We start from the raw sequence: 20,042 nt of genomic DNA on the forward strand, positions 1-20,042 counted from the left end.
CCTCTTGAGATTCACCCTTAGATGTAAAAATGTAGATTAAAAAAGTTAAGAACATAGAACATATCACAATTTCAGATAACACATTTTTAACTTTTTAACTCCCCCCCCCCCCACAATGTATTTATGTGTGTGTGGGGTGTGGGGTGGAGTACTTAACCTCCTGAGGGCACCATAAGATCTGCCTACGCCTGTACTTTTGAGTAAACTACCTGTACGTTATTACATTACACCAAAATATAGGGTGAAGACCTTAATATAGTGTGTAGACCAACACATACAATAGTGTGTAGACCAACACATACAATAGTGTGTAGACCAACACATACAATAGTGTGTAGACCAACACATACAATAGTGTGTAGACCAACACATACAATAGTGTGTAGACCAACACATACAATAGTGTGTAGACCAACACATACAATAGTGTGTAGACCAACACATACAATAGTGTGTAGACCAACACATACAATAGTGTGTAGACCAACACATACAATAGTGTGTAGACCAACACATACAATAGTGTGTAGACCAACACATACAATAGTGTGTAGACTAAAACATACAATAGTGTGTAGACCAAGACATACAATAGTGTGTAGACCAACACATACAATAGTGTGTAGACCAACACATACAATAGTGTGTAGACCAAGACATACAATAGTGTGTAGACCAACACATACAATAGTGTGTAGACCAACACATACAATAGTGTGTAGACCAACACATACAATAGTGTGTAGACCAACACATAATATAGTGTGTAGACCAAGACATACAATAGTGTGTAGACCAACACATACAATAGTGTGTAGACCAACACATACAATAGTGTGTAGACCAACACATACAATAGTGTGTAGACCAACACATACAATAGTGTGTAGACCAACACATACAATAGTGTGTAGACTAAAACATACAATAGTGTGTAGACCAAGACATACAATAGTGTGTAGACCAACACATACAATAGTGTGTAGACCAACACATACAATAGTGTGTAGACCAAGACATACAATAGTGTGTAGACCAACACATACAATAGTGTGTAGACCAACACATACAATAGTGTGTAGACCAACACATACAATAGTGTGTAGACCAACACATAATATAGTGTGTAGACCAAGACATACAATAGTGTGTAGACCAACACATACAATAGTGTGTAGACCAACACATACAATAGTGTGTAGACCAACACATACAATAGTGTGTAGACCAACACATACAATAGTGTGTAGACCAACACATACAATAGTGTGTAGACCATAATATAGTGTGTAGACCAACACATAATATAGTGTGTAGACCAACACATACAATAGTGTGTAGACCAAGACATACAATAGTGTGTAGACCAAGACATACAATAGTGTGTAGACCAACACATACAATAGTGTGTAGACCAACACATACAATAGTGTGTAGACCAACACATACAATAGTGTGTAGACCAACACATACAATAGTGTGTAGACCAACACATACAATAGTGTGTAGACCAACACATACAATAGTGTGTAGACCAACACATACAATAGTGTGTAGACCAACACATACAATAGTGTGTAGACCAACACATACAATAGTGTGTAGACCAACACATACAATAGTGTGTAGACCATAATATAGTGTGTAGACCAACACATAATATAGTGTGTAGACCAACACATACAATAGTGTGTAGACCAAGACATACAATAGTGTGTAGACCAACACATACAATAGTGTGTAGACCAACACATACAATAGTGTGTAGACCAACACATACAATAGTGTGTAGACCAACACATACAATAGTGTGTAGACCAACACATACAATAGTGTGTAGACCAACACATACAATAGTGTGTAGATCATAATATAGTGTGTAGACCAACACATAATATAGTGTGTAGACCAACACATACAATAGTGTGTAGACCAACACATACAATAGTATGTAGACCAACACATAATATAGTGTGTAGACCAACACATACAATAGTGTGTAGACCAACACATAATATAGTGTGTAGACAGAAAGTTTCCAGTAGTCACTGTGCAGAAAGACATCAACATCTACAAAGATAGGGGTGGCAGTGAGCAAATTTAAAGATACTAAAAAAGTGAGAGTTGACTGACTGACTATGTTGTCACAAGATAGTTGTCACAAGATAGTTGTCACAAGATAGTTAGCATATAACTGTTGTCCTACTATTAATTTCAGAAGATTATATTGGCAGAAGATTATATTGGCAGTAGATTATTGCCACAAGACTGGTTTTTAATCAATAAAAACACAAGTTCAAATCCAAGAGTGACCTAAAGACAAAGTAAAAAATTCCATCAACTAGATTCTAAGTGGAACAAAACACAAAATCTGACACATCTTTGAGAACATTTTGCTGCCATTAAATGAGTTTGTGCCACTGACCTATCCTGATCTAATTACATTACAAATTAATGGAAAAGATATGAAATAATTGTAAAAGCCATGAAATGATTGACTATTTGCATGCCATTAAAGAATATTCAAAGCTAATTATAAATACATTATTGCTTAAGTTTAGAAGTAATATTTATAGGAACTAATTAGTGTTAAGAAAAATGTGAAGAGTTTTTGCGTCTATCAAAATTTAAGGGCTTAGTTTATCTTTTTGTCCTCCAAGAAAATATTTTTGAAGAAATGTTTGTGTAGGAAAACTACTGGCTTCGTTTGTCTTTTTTGTCTTTAAGGAAAATATTTTTCCTGCTGAGTGTGAGCCGCCGCTCCAACTGGCCGTCTTTTTCATCTTTGGCCAGCCACTTTTTACACACAAAGTAATATTCTTCATACACTGGCAGCTGGGGAGGGACAAAACCACACATTCATTTTACATTAGAGAAAAACTGGCTGGATTCATTCAATCATACAATTAGCAACATTACGGGATGGTGGGGCCTAGCAGTAGAAAGTGCTAGACTGCTAACCCAAAAGTCTGGAGTTCAAATCTGGCTTCAAGTCATTAAAACATTCCTGAGTCCACCCAGCTCTGATTAGTGCATACCTTAAGTTAGGGAAAGTAAAGGCAGCTGGGCATTAAATTATATTACCTGTAAATGTCTTACCTTATGTTACCTGTAAATGACCTATATTATATTACCTGTAAATAATTAACCTTGTTACCTGTAAATGACTTACCTTCACAACTTTTCCATCAACATCAAACACATCTTTGTATACAACACCATCAGTATCTTCATCATCCTCATCACTTTCCTCTTCATCATCATCTGCGTCCAGTGAACCTTCCTTGATTTTCTCTGACAGACGTTTTTTATGCAAATGTTTTGGGTTGTGGCTTTTTTTCAAATTCTTCAAAAATGTTGTGATCTCCCCTTTAGTCAGGTATTTTCTAACTGTCACCTGGAAAAGTAAATGATGTTCATGTGACTGTCTAGATCTAACAGCCAGACCTGGCTGATGCATGTCTAAGTATTGTCTAGATCTAACAGCCAGATCTGAGTGATGCGTGTCTATGTTTATGTTAGCTGAGGGTTCAGGTCGATGGTTTCTGTTCTTTATGTGGTTCCATGTTTTATAAAGAATTTAGTTTGTTTTAAAAGTAATCTGGGTTGAACTATCAGTTTGCCAGTCATGTAGACAGACAGTCAGCTTTAGAAAAAAAAAATGGACTCACATCTTCACAAAACCAGCCAGCGCCAGGCCCTGAGTTGTCGTGGCCAATACAAATGGACTTGATGGGTCCTGTGTTGGGGGCAGTTAGCTAGAGGAGAGAACAGCCGCAAACATTTTAATTTGATTTAGTTACAGTATCATCTTAACATATGATTCATGGTGTAAGAAACAATTTTAATTTGATGCAGTTACAGCATCATCTCAACATATGATCCATGGTGTAAGAAACGATTTGCTGTTGCTAAAAACATGACAATATCTGACATAATTGTTACTAAAAAACCAAAGTTTTCTCCCTTACTTGAAATGTCTCAGTTGTCCCCCTTTCAAAGTTGTTCCTAGCATCGTCCATAAAGAGTTTTTTTGTTTTTCCCTTTTGGCCCTGAATTTTAATGTAGACATTGGCATCAGTCCCTGCATATTTCACGTCTCCAGTTTTAACTGTCACCTCATATCTGATGGGTTTTTCTGAGATTAGACAATTTATTCATGTCTACATTTTTTACATTAAAAAATATTTAATTATACCCGTCCGTGTAAATTATATTTATTTTTAGAACAAAAAACAATATTTAAAGACATGCATGTGAAAATTTGATATAATTTTATTCATCAAAATTTCAGAAGCTAAAAGTGTTGGTAGTTTTATGGTTTACAATTTCACCCTTTGATGTACAGATTATTATATTGGTTATCTCCCTTGCTCTTTGAAATAAAATTATTGGGAAACATAAGGGTATTTGAAGATTCGGGTTAAGTTAAGATACATGAACAACAAACAACAGAAATCCTTAAGTTCAAATTGATTTCTTAAACAGAAAGCAAAAATTAAAATAAATGGCGCTACTGATCTGTCAGTTAAAGACACCAAAAGTAAAGTTTACAAATAGCTGGGTGGAAGCTAAAGACACCAAAAGTAAAGTTTACAAATAGCTGTGTGGAAACTAAAGACACCAAAAGTAAAGTTTACAAATAGCTGTGTGGAAGCTAAAGACACCAAAAATGAAGTTTACAAATAGCTGTGTGGGAACTAAAGACACCAAAAGTAAAGTTTACAAATAGCTGTGTGGAAACTAAAGACACCAAAAGTAAAGTTTACAAATAGCTGTGTGGAAGCTAAAGACACCAAAAATGAAGTTTACAAATAGCTGTGTGGGAACTAAAGACACCAAAAGTAAAGTTTACAAATAGCTGTGTGGAAACTAAAGATACCAAAAGTAAAGTTTACAAATAGCTGTGTGGGAACTAAAGACACCAAAAGTAAAGTTTACAAATAGCTGTGTGGAAACTAAAGACACCAAAAGTAAAGTTTACAAATAGCTGTGTGGGAACTAAAGACACCAAAAGTAAAGTTTGCAAATAGCTGGGTGGGAACTAAAGACACCAAAAGTAAAGTTTACAAATAGCTGTGTGGAAACTAAAGACACCAAAAGTAAAGTTTACAAATAGCTGTGTGGAAACTAAAGACACAAAAAGTAAAGTTTACAAATAGCTGTGTGGAAGCTAATGACACCAAAAGTAAAGTTTACAAATAGCTGTGTGGAAGCTAAAGACACCAAAAGTAAAGTTTACAAATAGCTGTGTGGAAACTAAATAAATCAAAAGTAAAGTGACTACTCTATGAACTTTAAAATCTAAAATATTTTAAACTAAGACAAAATTTAAGTAAACAATAATTAATGTTGAGTAATGAAAAAAAAATTGTAAGCAAACACTAGTGGCCATAGAATTGAAACAAAACTTCCAACAACAACCTTCTTCCTTCACTGCAATATTGGAAGCTGCAGAGAGGCAACACATGTCAATACAGTTATCTTTCATATTTGTTTGGTGAAATAAAAAAAACGACAACTGACTGCATAAAAACTTGGATTTAAGAAATTCTTTTGAATGTGGTATTCTTTAAGAAATTCTTTTGAATGTGGTATTTATTGTGTAAGAATTTTTTAAAAATGTTTTATTATGTAAGCAAATTTTTTGAATGTATTACCCCGTATGTAACATTTTGTCTTCTTTAAAAAAAATAGAGAAACATACCTGTAGAAAGTTTGACTAAAGGTTTTTTGTGAGCAAAGATTAAAACATACCTGTAGAAACTTTGACTAAAGGTTTTTTGTGAGCAAAGATTTTTCTCCACAGCAAGCCATTTCCTTCATCTTTAGACAACCAATCATTGCACAGGAACTCATACACACAATCAGGCTGCTCTATGTCCACAAGTGTGACCTGGACACACATTTGTTAACTTGGGGTTAATTCATCAAGTTTGGGTGGATTTGTTGTTATGTTAGGGTCATTTTGTGAAGTTAGGAATATTTGTTAGTTTTGGAATATTTTGATATGTTTGGGTCATTTTGGTACATTTGAGTCATTTTGTTGAGTAATGGTCATTTTTTTTGGGGTTATTTTGTTGGGGATATTTTGGTGACATCAGAAGCTACAGGTGACAGATGAAGCTACAGGTGACAGATGAAGCTACAGGTGACAGATGAAGCTACAGGTGACAGATGAAGCTACAGGTGACAGATGAAGCTACAGGTGACAGATGAAGCTACAGGTGACAGATGAAGCTACAGGTGACAGATGAAGCTACAGGTGACAGATGAAGCTACAGGTGACAGATGAAGCTACAGGTGACAGATGAAGCTACAGGTGATAGATGAAGCTTCAGGTGACAGATGAAGCCATAGTTTGAGCTGGACTCACCTTTTTTAAAAACCATCCCGGAGCGAGACCTTTCCCATCATGCTCTATTCTGTTGACATGGAAAATAAAAAACTTATCAGATACATATTGATGTAGCTAACGTACAAGGCTTGGTTTGGTCTGTGAAACACAGGAAAAAGTTTAGCTAGGGTTGGTGAACTGAACACATGAGAAAGGTTGGTTTGGATTAATTTCATGTTGATCTAGAATCTCAGGTCAGAATAAGTTTAAGTAGCTGGAACTGGAGACTGGTGGACTCACCACAAAAACCCAGAAAAGTTTTCTTCTGAATTTTTATTTCTGGATGGATAAGACAGCCTAAAGGCTAAGTTAAGCATGCAAAGGGTTAACTAGTACAATGAAAGGGTTAACTAGTACAATTAAAGGGTTAACTAGTACAATGAAAGGGTTAACTAGTACAATTAAAGGGTTAACTAGTGCAATGAAAGGGTTGATGCTACCTTACCGTAAAGCTTTGATTTCCCCTATGCTAGGGAAATGGACAGGAAACTCATCGACACTTTTCCTCTGAAAATATTTTTTTTTAGGGTTGAGAAGTTGAAGCTTGGGAGAAACCTGGTCGGTGCCGTACAGCGTGACAAACACATTGGAGTCAGTTCCAGAGAAATGCTTGCTCCCAGTTTTTATGGTGAGCTTGTAGTCTGGGGGGAAAACATTCCACTAACAGTTGTTTACATTTTTAAACTGCTGAAAACTATGACACAGCTATTTAGGATACAAATTTGAATCAGATAAAATGTGATATTGTTTTTTCCAACCAAACCTTTTGGCTTTCTTTCTATGTAGCTGGCCATCAAATCCCGCTTGGTCAGGTAGTCACCAATGAAGAGAGAGAGCCAGTTGTGGCAAGTGAAGAGCCACTTCTTCAAGGTCTTCATGCAGGTCACCTCCACCTTCTCACAGAACCAGCTCTGGTCTTTCTGGACCCCGTCGTTCTGCAGTAGGGGGGGGGGGGAACTTTTCTGGTCATTTCTACTTTCTACTTGTGTACATTATAGACATTTCTACTTTCTACTTGTGTACATTATAGACATTTCTACTTTCTACTTCTGTACATTATAGATATTTCTACTTGTGTACATTATAGACATTTCAACTTTCTACTTGTGCACATTATAGACATTTCTACTTTCTACTTGTGTACATTATAGACATTTCAACTTTCTACTTGTGTACATTATAGACATTTCAACTTTCTACTTGTGTACATAATAGACATTTCTACTTTCTACTTGTGTACATAATAGACATTTCTACTTTCTACTTGTGCACATTATAGACATTTCAACTTTCTACTTGTGTACATAATAGACATTTCTACTTTCTACTTGTGTACATAATAGACATTTCTACTTTCTACTTGTGTACATTATAGACATTTCTACTTTCTACTTATGTACATAATAGACATTTCTACTTTCTACTTGTGTTTAGACCTTACCTCAGTGGTCAAAATTTCCAAGTTACCAAGGTTTGGACCTTACCTCAATGGTCAAAATTTCCAAGTTACCAAGGTTTGGACCTTACCTCAGTGGTCAAAATTTCCAAGTTACCAAGGTTTGGACCTTACCTCAATGGTCAAAATTTCCAAGTTACCAAGGTTTGGACCTTACCTCAATGGTCAAAATTTCCAAGTTACCAAGGTTTGGACCTTACCTCAGTGGTCAAAATTTCCAAGTTACCAAGGTTTGGACCTTACCTCAATGGTCAAAATTTCCAAGTTACCAAGGTTTGGACCTTACCTCAGTGGTCAAAATTTCCAAGTTACCAAGGTTTGGACCTTACCTCAATGGTCAAAATTTCCAAGTTACCAAGATTTGGTCCTTTGATGAAGAAACTTTCACATGAGCCTTGGACAAATGGAAATTTTCTTTTTGAGCTTCCTCTAAATAGCCTGGTTTTGTGGAGGATGTTTTTAGCTCCTTTAATGGTGACAAATATCTGCAACAATGGTGGACCATATAATAATGGCGCAATAATCTCCAGGATGCTGAATAAAAAAACTTGGTATAGAACAATTAAAATTATGATATACCAATTTATCACTTTCACAAAAATTTCTGCTTGATTGTATTGGGACATGATATGATCATCACTGACTTATATTAGCATCAGTTGTTGCCCCTGCCTTACATTACCACAAGTTGTTGCCCCTGCCTTATATTACCACAAATTGCTACTCCTGCCTTACATTAGCATCAGTTGCTGCACCTGTCTTACATTACCACAAGTTGTTGCCCCTGCCTTACATTACCACAAGTTGCTGCCCCTGCCTTACATTACCAGAAGTTGCTGCCCTTGCCTACATCAGCATCAGTTGCTGCCCCTGCCTTATATTAGCATCAGTTGTTGCCCCTGCCTTACGTTAGCATCAGTTGTAGCCCCTGCCTTACATTACCACAAGTTGCTGCCCTTGCCTTACATTAGCATCAGTGGTTCCCCCTGCCTTACATTACCACAAGTTGTTGCCCCTGCCTTACATTAGCATCAGTTGTTGCCCCTGCCTTACATTACCACAAGTTGCTGCCCCTGCCTTAGGTTACTACAAGTTGTTGCCCCTGCCTTACATTACCACAAGTTGTTGCCCCTGCTTTACATTACCACAAGTTGTTGCCCCTGCCTTATATTACCACAAATTGCTACTCCTACCTTACATTAGCATCAGTTGCTGCCCCTGCCTTACATTACCACAAGTTGCTGCCCCTGCCTTACATTACCACAAGTTGTTGCCCCTGCCTTACATTAGCATCAGTTGTTGCCCCTGCCTTACATTACCACAAGTTGTTGCCCCTGCCTTACATTAGCATCAGTTGTTGCCCCTGCCTTACATTACCACAAGTTGCTGCCCCTGCCTTAGGTTACTACAAGTTGTTGCCCCTGCCTTACATTACCACAAGTTGTTGCCCCTGCCTTAGATTACCACAAGTTGTTGCCCCTGCCTTACATTACCACAAGTTGCTTCCCCTGCCTTACATTAGCATCAGTTGTTGCCCCTGTCTTACATTACCACAAGTTGCTGCCCCTGCCTTACATTAGCATCAGTTGTTGCCCCTGCCTTACATTAGCATCAGTTGCTGCCCCTGCCTTACATTACCACAAGTTGCTGCCCCTGCCTTAGATTACCACAAGTTGTTGCCCCTGCCTTACATTAGCATCAGTTGCTGCCCCTGCCTTACATTAGCATCAGTTGTTGCCCCTGCCTTACATTAGCATCAGTTGCTGCCCCTGCCTTACATTACCACAAGTTGCTGCCCCTGCCTTAGATTACCACAAGTTGTTGCCCCTGCCTTACATTAGCATCAGTTGCTGCCCCTGCCTTACATTAGCATCAGTTGTTGCCCCTGCCTTACATTACCACAAGTTGCTGCCCCTGCCTTACATTAGCATCAGTTGCTGCCCCTGCCTTACATTACCACAAGTTGCTGCCCCTGCCTTAGATTACCACAAGTTGTTGCCCCTGCCTTACATTAGCATCAGTTGTTGCCCCTGCCTTACATAAGCATCAGTTGTTGCCCCTGCCTTACATTAGCATCAGTTGTTGCCCCTGCCTTACATAAGCATCAGTTGTTGCCCCTGCCTTACATTAGCATCAGTTGTTGCCCCTGCCACATCGCCTGTCCACACAACAACTCTGTAGGTCCTATGAAAGATTGGCTGAGGTTCTGGTTCCACAGGGGTTCTCACTCTGGGAGCTGGGGCCATGTACGGGATCTTCCTTGCTTTCTTTTCTTTGGGGTTAAAGGTCAGCTTCTAAACAAAATCAAGTTTTAAATATTATTACCATGAATGTTGTTTAACAAAAGTTGTCTTAAGGTCATGCTTGTGCAAACATTATACCAATAAAACTCAGTCATTACATCTACAACAAAACTCAATCATTACATCTACAATACTTAAGGTCATTATGTCTACAGTACCACTAAAGGTCATTACATCTACAGTACCTCCCAGGGTCAATGACCCACAGTACTTTCGAGGGTCAATGACCCCATCAAATCTAAACTCTCACCAGATGTTTCTGATGTTCCTCTAATGTATGACACAGATAGCAGAAGTTGACTGGACCTGACGGAGACAAGAGTCATAAGTCAGGACAAGAGTCATAAGTCAGGACAAGAACATAATGCAAAATAATAAGAATTTTCAACAACAAGTTCACTGTTATTTTAACTTGAAAGTAATAAATAAAATTTTCTTTTTCAAATGTATTATCAACCACTGATTATTTTTCCTTATTTTATTGTTATATGCAGACATTTTCATGGACACTTGTGCAATACTGACAGAGCTATAATACTGAATGCCAGTGAGAATTACTATCACCTGATAGAGCTATAATACTGAATGCCTGTGAGAATTACCATCACCTGATACAGCTATAATACTGTAGTCAAAAATGACCATCACCTGATTGAGTTGAGGATACATCATCATCAAATGTGGATCTGCTAGGGGTGCTCAAAGTTTCTCTTGGTGCAAACATCACACTCAAGTCCTGCCTAGAATCTTTTGTAAAAATAAATCTTTGTCATTTCAATGATACTCAAATGGTGGTGTTCCTAATTTAATAACAGGGAACCAAAGTCATAGAATCACTATCACACAAAGACAGCTCTAATCACATGATTGTCCTAACATAACCCTTAAAGTTTAATCTAATACACTAAGCTAATTTTAACTATTTCACACAAGAGAAAATACTTGGCTCTGTGGCATGTTACGACAAAATCTTACATGATGTCTATGTTTTTGGCTTGATAAACAACTATCAATGCTTTTAATTCTAAGTCTTCTTATTTAAAATTATAGTTTAAACAATTAAAGCCTGTCATTTGCATGATTTTTACACAATTAAAGAAGTAGTTAAAACAAATTTATTTATGAACAATTACCGTGGGAGAATTGTTGAAGAACCATTTTTTAATTAGTACTTTTCAAATTTGCCTTTATTTTAACCTTTAAAATTTTGTATTAACAGCTCCCAGAAACTGAACCTCAAGCAACAGCATAAAAAAGTACGTAATCTTTTCTGTGTTTACCTAAAATTGTGCCACCCCATTCCAATTAAGAAAGCAAATATTTTGTTTGTTATTTCAATTATAGAAAAGAAAAGAACTTTTAAGAATCTTTTAAAACTAAAATGAAATAAATCAATTCTCATCAAGGAAGGTATTGTAAAATATTTCAGTTTTACAGTAATGATGGCAAAGGCTGAACTTAATTACAAAATTACACAGAATAATTAAGAGCCTTTTTTAGAATAAATGTTCCATTACCACTGGGTGACATATTTGATTCTTCTCGTGAAGAGTGGTAGCTGGTTGGTGCACTTTTAACCCTCTCAAGCCATTCAAGATTCTCTTTTGTCACTTGGCACAGTTCATTCAAAGAATCACTATAGAGCTGAAATAGACATCAGTCTAGGTTCTTCAGGGAACAATCACTGATGGTTGGGTGGGTCAAATATTTAGGCTATATGCATTGAAAGTTTCATTTTTTTATTTATATTACTACATAATAAGCTGCGTTGTGATTAAAATAAGCCAGTACTGTAGCCTGAGGGGGGGGGAGTGCCACCACATAGGGGTCATCCATAAATGACGTCACACTCGTAGGGGGGAGGGGGGGTCTGTAATTTTGTGACGATGTGTGATGAGGGGGAGGGGGGGAGGTAAAAATCGTCAAAAAAAGCGTGACGTCATTTATGGATGACCCCATAGCCAGCCAGGTAAAAATAACTTTTGCCAACCAAAGTTTGATACATCAACATAACAGTTCATGAACAACTGATAGAATTTTTCATACTATAAAAATAGTAGAGCAGATAAACTTGAGTTCATTTTTTTATTGCAGATTATGGGTAGTGTGTAGTCTGAACCCAGCAATGTTTAATGACCCAGGTACTTTAGCCAGCAACCTACAATGTCCCAGGTACTTTACCCAGCAACCTACAATGTCCCAGTTAGTTTACCCAGCAACCTACAATCTCCCAGGTACTTTACCTAGCAACCTACAATGTCCCAGGTACTTTACCCAGCAACATTAAATACCCTTAGCTTGAGTCCATTAGGGTGATCTACAAGTGATTTTCTACAGAAGATTTGGTAAGATTAAATTGCAGGATATCATCCCATATAGCCAATATTCACAAAGTACAATACCCAAAACCTAATTGCCAGACCTGCAAACTATGAGTAAACGTTTTCAAGATCAAGAACACAGTTTAGAATATTTTGAATTTTTAAAAAAAGCCAAGAATTTTCTAACACTATTATTATTATTATTAGCGCAATTTCCATTCTGGAGAATTGCGTTTATTAACCCATCTTTTCTGGGAATGGATGAATGGATGGATGTGTGTCCGCAGCTTTAAGTCGTATCTCCTCCTCAACGAAGCAATATCGAGGACTAGTTCCAAAAGCAATTATGTTAAGCAAGTTACGAGGAAGAACATAAGCAAAAAAAATTCACGGTTTCTTTCATGGATTTCCCGGAAAAGCCAAAAAACCATTTAAAAAATGCAGTTTTTGGCCCATATCTTGGCAACCAAACCACTTAGCGACTTGAAACATGTACCAATCGATTCCTGCCATAATTTAGAACAATATTGCCGAAGAAAGTTTTCAAAAATATCCTTTCGTTCGGTCACAAAATTTTTTTTGAATTAATTAAAATTTGGACCGAATTAGTAGGCATTTTTATCCAACCACACCACACGAGTCATCACGTTCAATAGCTGCGCCATCACGTTCAGTAGCTAGGCGCGCAATGGTTTTTAGTCATGTAACTCTATTGTAAATAAAATATGTATTTTAACCAATGGTTTTCCTAACCCTGCTTTTGATTTACGCTACGACAGAGCTATTTTTAGATAACATAAGGAAATTGCGCTAAAACTGTCACTAGACTTTTTAATTACCTTGTTTTTTTTTTGCAAGTACAACATTTTATGAAGTGTAATGTCAAAAATTAAATTACTTTTATTTTTGTGCTTTGTTAATTTTTGAAAGCATAACAAATTAAATTAAATCTCATATTTAATTCCACTACAAACTAAATCACTTAAACATTTTGTTTAACCAGCTGCTTTGAATAGGAATAAAATGAACATAATTATTTTCAATGTTATAAGACTTTCAGGGACATCATGGGTAGGCAGGAGAGCATATGATTTCTATGAGAAAACTTAAAAATTCGAAAAACTTTTTGCCTTGCAGATTGTTCTAAGGTGACAAAGGCGATGGAAGCAAATCCAGAAAAAAATGGCTCATGCGGAAATGTAGGCTTAATACTTAATTATGTTGGAAAAAATCCCTTTCAACTTTACAATTAAGAACAAAGAAGAAAAAAGACATTGTCTACATCATATAGTAGCTGATTTCCAATTTAAATTCTCTATTGAAAACCAATTTATTTCTTTACATTGTCTTTTTTATGTTTTAAAACAATATTAGTCACTTAGAAATACATTATTATTATTTAAAAACATGACAAACACAGCTGGGGTGGCATTTTTTGGGCCAGAACAGATTAATAGCATTTCAATTAATTTCAATGGAGAATAATCATTTTGAGATATTACCAAGATGACAGAATGAATTAAATTCATTTCTCAGGGTGGGTTACCACTTGGACTGTAGTATATGAGCACTATATTAGAAATACAGGCCCTAATTATTATTTAGATCAGTAAATTTTTATATTAGCCTACTACTTTACTACAAGGCCTTCTATTATAATATATAATAATTATTAATATTATGATATATATAGATGGCTTGGTGTTATTTCAACCAGCTTTAAAAAAATTATATATTATATTTTTAAAATATTATTTTTTATAAATGACGTATCGCTTTTTAAAAATTTGTACCTCCCCTTCCCCTCTATCACAAAAAGCCAGAGCCCCCCTACCCCCATAAAAAGATGTCACACCTAAACCTACATCAACCTCAAAATTGCAGTTTAATTTTTGTCAACATTGATTTCTTTCTAAAATCTTGACTGAAATAAGTAAACATACGGTATTTTGATCAATGTCTATTAGGGCTAGAAATAATCAATTTATTAAAACAGTTTTCTAAAATGCATGTGGCTGTGGTTAAAATTCAGCTTCTTAAATTATTTAGTAAAATGCAAAAGTATGATGTCCCACTATCTGAACCCCCACCCCCTCATCAAACATCATTGCAAAATTACTATCTTTCCCCCCTCCCCCTCATGAGTGTCAAATCATGTATTTTTTATAGATCTAGTAACTCAACCCCAAAACACATCTCTGGCAACATGATTTTAAAATTTAAATTATCACTAAAATAATGCAGTCATTAAATTTTAAAGATAATTACTTGTGTGTTTATAGGACCTGCCCAAGTATACTTGACGCGGGATGATCCGGTACTAGATCTAGATCTAGTGATCGTATGATCATGATGATCTTCTAAGTTGTGGAAACTTGGTAATGTCGAATGAAAGGGTGTATTTTGAAGAAAATAATTAGATATATCAATGTCCATCTTAGATTTAGACTCTAAATATTTAAAAAAATAAATTGTAAAATAGATAAATCCTGGAAGCTTTTTAGTAAAAATAATTAGATCTAAAATCTAAACTGATCATGCTCGTTAAAAAAGTAATCTACGAACGCGCCATGATGTTTACACTCGTTTCCCACGGAGAATTCACAAATTTATTTTTTTACATTGAAGAGGATAATAGTTTATGTGTTGTTTTTATTTTCTCGAAATATACCTAATCATGCAAAAAAATCGAAGTTGATATTTTCACAAATCTCGACGTTCTAAAAAAAAAAACAAAAAACAACATAGTTTTGCAATTTTGTCCGTATGTCTGTGTGTGTATCAGTGGCGTACCCAGGATCGTCTCATGGGGGGGGGGGGCTAAAATTTTTCCCATATATAATATATATAGGCATATATATATATATATATATATATATATATATATATATATATATATATATATATATATATATATATATATATATATATATATATAGTTACAGCTGGATTGATGAAATTTAATATATAAGTATTATGTATTATTTCAAATTTGGAGTTCTGTATCACCTTTTCAGCGATTTCCGGTAAACGAAAGTGGAACTGATTCTACTTTTGTTTTTTTCAAAAGCCTATAACTATAGATAAAAGAAATTTCACATATAAGTAAAACATCTAATTCTCTGCTTTCTGTGAAATTGTGAGTAATTTGCGTTGACAGAAAAAAGTACTTTACGCTATTTCCGATGTCTCAAAAAACGCAGATGAATTTATAAAGTACTAATATTCCGCACTATTATACAGGAGAGATAAATAAGGCTGATGAACAGGGCAGATGGACAGGGCAGATGGACAGGGCAGATGGACAGGGCAGATGAACAAAGAGTTGAACACAAGAGATAAGGCGAAGAATGGCTGCTAGATCAGTGGCTCTTTAGGCATCTTACCGGGGTAGGGGGGTGGGGGTAGAAAAGGGGAACCCCCTTTTCTGACGAAAATAGACTTATGTATAATATTTATATATATATATATATATATATATATATATATATATATATATATATATATATATATATATATATTGAGACCCATCCTTGTAAGTTTTAAGTACTCCCTCCACTTGAGTTTCATATATACCCCGGAGAACAAAAAGTCTGAAAGAAACCCTGCTACTCTCAGGTTTTCCGATAACGTCTCCACTAGTGTTGACGTCTCCCCTAGTGTTGACGTCTAACCTAGTGTTGACGTCTCCCCTAGTGTTGACGTCTAACCTAGTGTTGACGTCTAACCTAGTGTTGACGTCTAACCTAGTGTTGACGTCTCCCCTAGTGTTAACGTCTCCCCTAGTGTTGACGTCTCCCCTAGTGTTGACGTCTAACCTAGTGTTGACGTCTCCCCTAGTGTTGACGTCTCCCCTAGTGTTGACGTCTCCACTAGTGTTGATGTCTCCCCTAGTGTTGACGTCTCCCCTAATGTTGATGTCTAACCTAGTGTTGACGTCTAACCTAGTGTTGACGTCTCCCCTAGTGTTGACGTCTAACCTAGTGTTGACGTCTAACCTAGTGTTGACGTCTAACCTAGTGTTGACGTCTAACCTAGTGTTGACGTCTCCCCTAGTGTTGACGTCTCCACTAGTGTTGACGTCTAACCTAGTGTTGACGTCTCTACTAGTGTTGACGTCTCCACTAGTGTTGACGTCTAACCTAGTGTTGACGTCTCCCCTAGTGTTGACGTCTCCCCTAGTGTTGACGTCTCCCCTAGTGTTGACGTCTCCACTAGTGTTGACGTCTAACCTAGTGTTGACGTCTAACCTAGTGTTGACGTCTCCCCTAGTGTTGACGTCTCCCCTAGTGTTGACGTCTCCCCTAGTGTTGACGTCTCCACTAGTGTTGACGCAATGCCAGCCAGAAGCTGTGGTTGTAAAACTGAACGATAACGCCAATCAGAGACCGCCAAAATCGTTCACTGGTTCAATCTTTGCCCTCGGCTCTAATTGAACTCATTAAGTGGGATACAGAATCTAACTTTGGAGCTGCCATCTCCATTTTACCGCCATACACTGGCAATCACGTCATCGTTAATTTTTTCAGGCCTCGAGGTCAAATAGGTGATGCTTGTTGCTGCCCCGTGGCGTATCTAGGGTCAACTTTAATGTTGGCAGTTTTTTTAAAGAGTTTCATGTACGGCAGTCAACTTTAATGTTGGCAGTTTTTTTTTAAAGAGTTGCATGTACCGCAGTCAACATTAATGTTGGCAGTTTTTTAAAGAGTTGCATGTATGGCAGTCAACTTTAATGTTGGCAGTTTTTTTTTAAAAGAGTTTCATGTACGGCAGTCAACTTTAATGTTGGCAGTTTTTTTAAAGAGTTTCATGTACGGCAGTCAACTTTAATGTTGGCAGTTTTTTTTTAAAGAGTTGCATGTACCGCAGTCAACATTAATGTTGGCAGTTTTTTAAAGAGTTGCATGTATGGCAGTCAACTTTAATGTTGGCAGTTTTTTTTTAAAAGAGTTTCATGTACGGCAGTCAACTTTAATGTTGGCAGTTTTTTTAAAGAGTTTCATGTACGGCAGTCAACTTTAATGTTGGCAGTTTTTTTTTAAAGAGTTGCATGTACCGCAGTCAACATTAATGTTGGCAGTTTTTTAAAGAGTTGCATGTATGGCAGTCAACTTTAATGTTGGCAGTTTTTTTTTAAAAGAGTTTCATGTACGGCAGTCAACTTTAATGTTGGCAGTTTTTTTTAAAGAGTTGCATGTATGGCAGTCAACATTAATGTTGGCAGTTTTTTTCTAAAGAGTTTCATGTACCGCAGTCAACTTTAATGTTGGCAGTTTTTTTTTAAAGAGTTGCATGTACCGCAGTCAACATTAATGTTGGCAGTTTTTTTCTAAAGAGTTTCATGTACCGCAGTCAACTTTAATGTTGGCAGTTTTTTTTTAAAGAGTTGCATGTACCGCAGTCAACATTAATGTTGGCAGTTTTTTTCTAAAGAGTTTCATGTACCGCAGTCAACTTTAATGTTGGCAGTTTTTTTCTAAAGAGTTTCATGTACCGCAGTCAACTTTAATGTTGGCAGTTTTTTTTTAAAGAGTTGCATGTACCGCAGTCAACATTAATGTTGGCAGTTTTTTTAAAGAGTTGCATGTACGGCAGTCAACTTTGGTAGGATTTGGAGATCAATAGGGCAAGTAAAACAGAGCTGATCTTGTAAGTCAACTTTTATTGGCCATATTTAATGCAGTCAACTTTTATTGGGCCATATTTAATGCAGTCAACTTTTATTGGCCATATTTAATGCAGTCAACTTGTATTGGGCCATATTTAATGGAGTCAACTTTTAATTTATTGGGCCATATTTAATGCAGTCAACTTTTATTGGGCCATATTTAATGCAGTCAACTTTTATTGGGCCATATTTAATGCAGTCAACTTCTATTGGGCCATATTTAATGCAGTCAACTTTTATTGGCCATATTTAATGCAGTCAACTTCTATTGGGCCATATTTAATGCAGTCAACTTTTATTGGCCATATTTAATGCAGTCAACTTGTATTGGGCCATATTTAATAGAGTCAACTTTTATTGGGCCATATTTAATGCAGTCAACTTTTATAGGGCCATATTTAATGCAGTCAACTTTTATTGGGCCATATTAAATGCAGTCAACTTCTATTGGCCATATTTAATGCAGTCAACTTCTATTGGCCATATTAAATGCAGTCAACTTCTATTGGCCATATTAAATGCAGTCAACTTCTATTGGCCATATTTAATGCAGTCAACTTCTATTGGCCATATTTAATGCAGTCAACTTTTATTGGCCATATTTAATTGACTCAACCTATACCTACATTAAACAGAGCTCATTGATATTCAATGTCCTCATCTTGTGGATTCTTGAGTCACACTTTGACGGATGTTGCATGAGAGCAATTGTTGTTTCTATTCCTAGTTCTGATCTGTTCGTTATACGGGACAAACCTCTCAGGTGTTCGTTATACGGAGCAAACCTCACACATGTTCGTTATACGGGTCACACCTGTCAGGTGTTCGTTATACGAGACAAACCTCTCAGGTGTTCGTTATACGGAGCAAACCTCACACATGTTCGTTATACGGGTCACACCTGTCAGGTGTTCGTTATACGGGACAAACCTCTCAGGTGTTCGTTATACGGAGCAAACCTGACACCTGTACGTTATACGAGGCAAACCTCACACATGTTCGTTATACGGGACAAACCTCTCAGGTGTTCGTTATACGGAGCAAACCTCTCAGGTGTTCGTTATACGGAGCAAACCTGTCACCTGTACGTTATACGAGGCAAACCTAACACATGTTCGTTATACGGGTCACATTTGTCAGGTGTTCGTTATACGGAGCAAACCTGTCACCAGTATGTTACACGGGGCAAATCTCTCACCTGTACGTTATACGAGGCAACCCTCTCACCTGTACGTTATACGAGGCAAACCTCTTTAAAGACTGTGGATAACATGATAGATGACGATAGAGATGGCGAAAATGTCCTCAGTCGTGGTTGAACTGCCCAACATTAGAGCTTTACTCTAATCACTACCTTACGATGTGTTTGTGTATATCTGTTAGGGGGGGGGGCAATTTATAGTTCGCACTTTCCCAAGGATGACATCACTAACCTTCCCAAGTAAATCTGGCTCCTCCCCCACGCCTGTCAATCAAAGCCTGGAGCTAACCCGGCAGCGTCCTGTCAAAGTGCAGGTCATCGATGTGAGTTCACGCCATTAGAACCGGTGGGCCGCTGATGAAATCAATGGAGCGTGACACTTCCAACACCCAGGTCTTCACGCTTCACTGAGTCTCGATGTGAGTACTTCTCACGGTGACTGGTGTGTGGGGGGGGGAATTGGTTTACCTCGCCGACTGAGGGCGCTGCTTTCATCGCTTTATCTTGGGGTGCTATCATAAGGCCATCAGCATCTTTACGCTATCGGAAATAGGCTAGTCTGCTCACTAGCGCGTGGTTGAGGTAAACATGGAATAAATATGGGACGAGGTATGGTGACACTCAGGGTATCACCACCTACCCTTGGTGGTGACACTCATATAGTTCACCCAGGGTGTCACCACCTACCCTTGGTGG

General features: G+C 37.1%; 1 protein-coding gene across 1 annotated transcript; it reads right to left on the bottom strand.

The window, feature by feature from the left end:
* Nucleotides 1–1,991: 1,991 nt before the first annotated feature.
* LOC131957370 (lipoxygenase homology domain-containing protein 1) lies at nt 1,992–15,062 on the bottom strand. The gene is made up of 14 exons (XM_059322125.1): nt 14,746–15,062; nt 11,674–11,800; nt 10,805–10,903; nt 10,407–10,462; nt 9,980–10,147; nt 8,183–8,338; nt 7,161–7,332; nt 6,843–7,038; nt 6,377–6,425; nt 5,758–5,896; nt 3,972–4,138; nt 3,672–3,758; nt 3,173–3,397; nt 1,992–2,835 (listed from the first exon to the last, which is right to left on the bottom strand). The coding sequence occupies exons 1-14, from the start codon at nt 14,911–14,913 to the stop codon at nt 2,695–2,697; spliced, it is 1,950 nt and encodes a 649-aa protein (XP_059178108.1). The 5' UTR covers nt 14,914–15,062; the 3' UTR covers nt 1,992–2,694.
* Between the last annotated feature and the right edge of the window lie 4,980 nt (nt 15,063–20,042).

The sequence above is a fragment of the Physella acuta genome, unplaced genomic scaffold (assembly GCF_028476545.2).
Source record: "Physella acuta isolate Inbredline_101_S28 unplaced genomic scaffold, ASM2847654v3 ptg001237l, whole genome shotgun sequence".
Classification (NCBI taxonomy): domain Eukaryota; kingdom Metazoa; phylum Mollusca; class Gastropoda; family Physidae; genus Physella; species Physella acuta.

What these genes read in the sequence shown, in the direction of transcription:
- LOC131957370 (XM_059322125.1), bottom strand. Translation starts at nt 14,913, where the DNA reads ATGGACATTGATATATCTAATTATTTTCTTCAAAATACACCCTTTCAT. An exon ending in GGGCAACAACTGATGCTAAT is followed by an intron (nt 8,339 to 9,979) that starts GTAAGGCAGGGG and finishes CCATTGTTGCAG; the next exon opens with ATATTTGTCACCATTAAAGG. An exon ending in TGGAAATTTTGACCATTGAG is followed by an intron (nt 7,333 to 8,182) that starts GTAAGGTCCAAA and finishes CCCCTACTGCAG; the next exon opens with AACGACGGGGTCCAGAAAGA.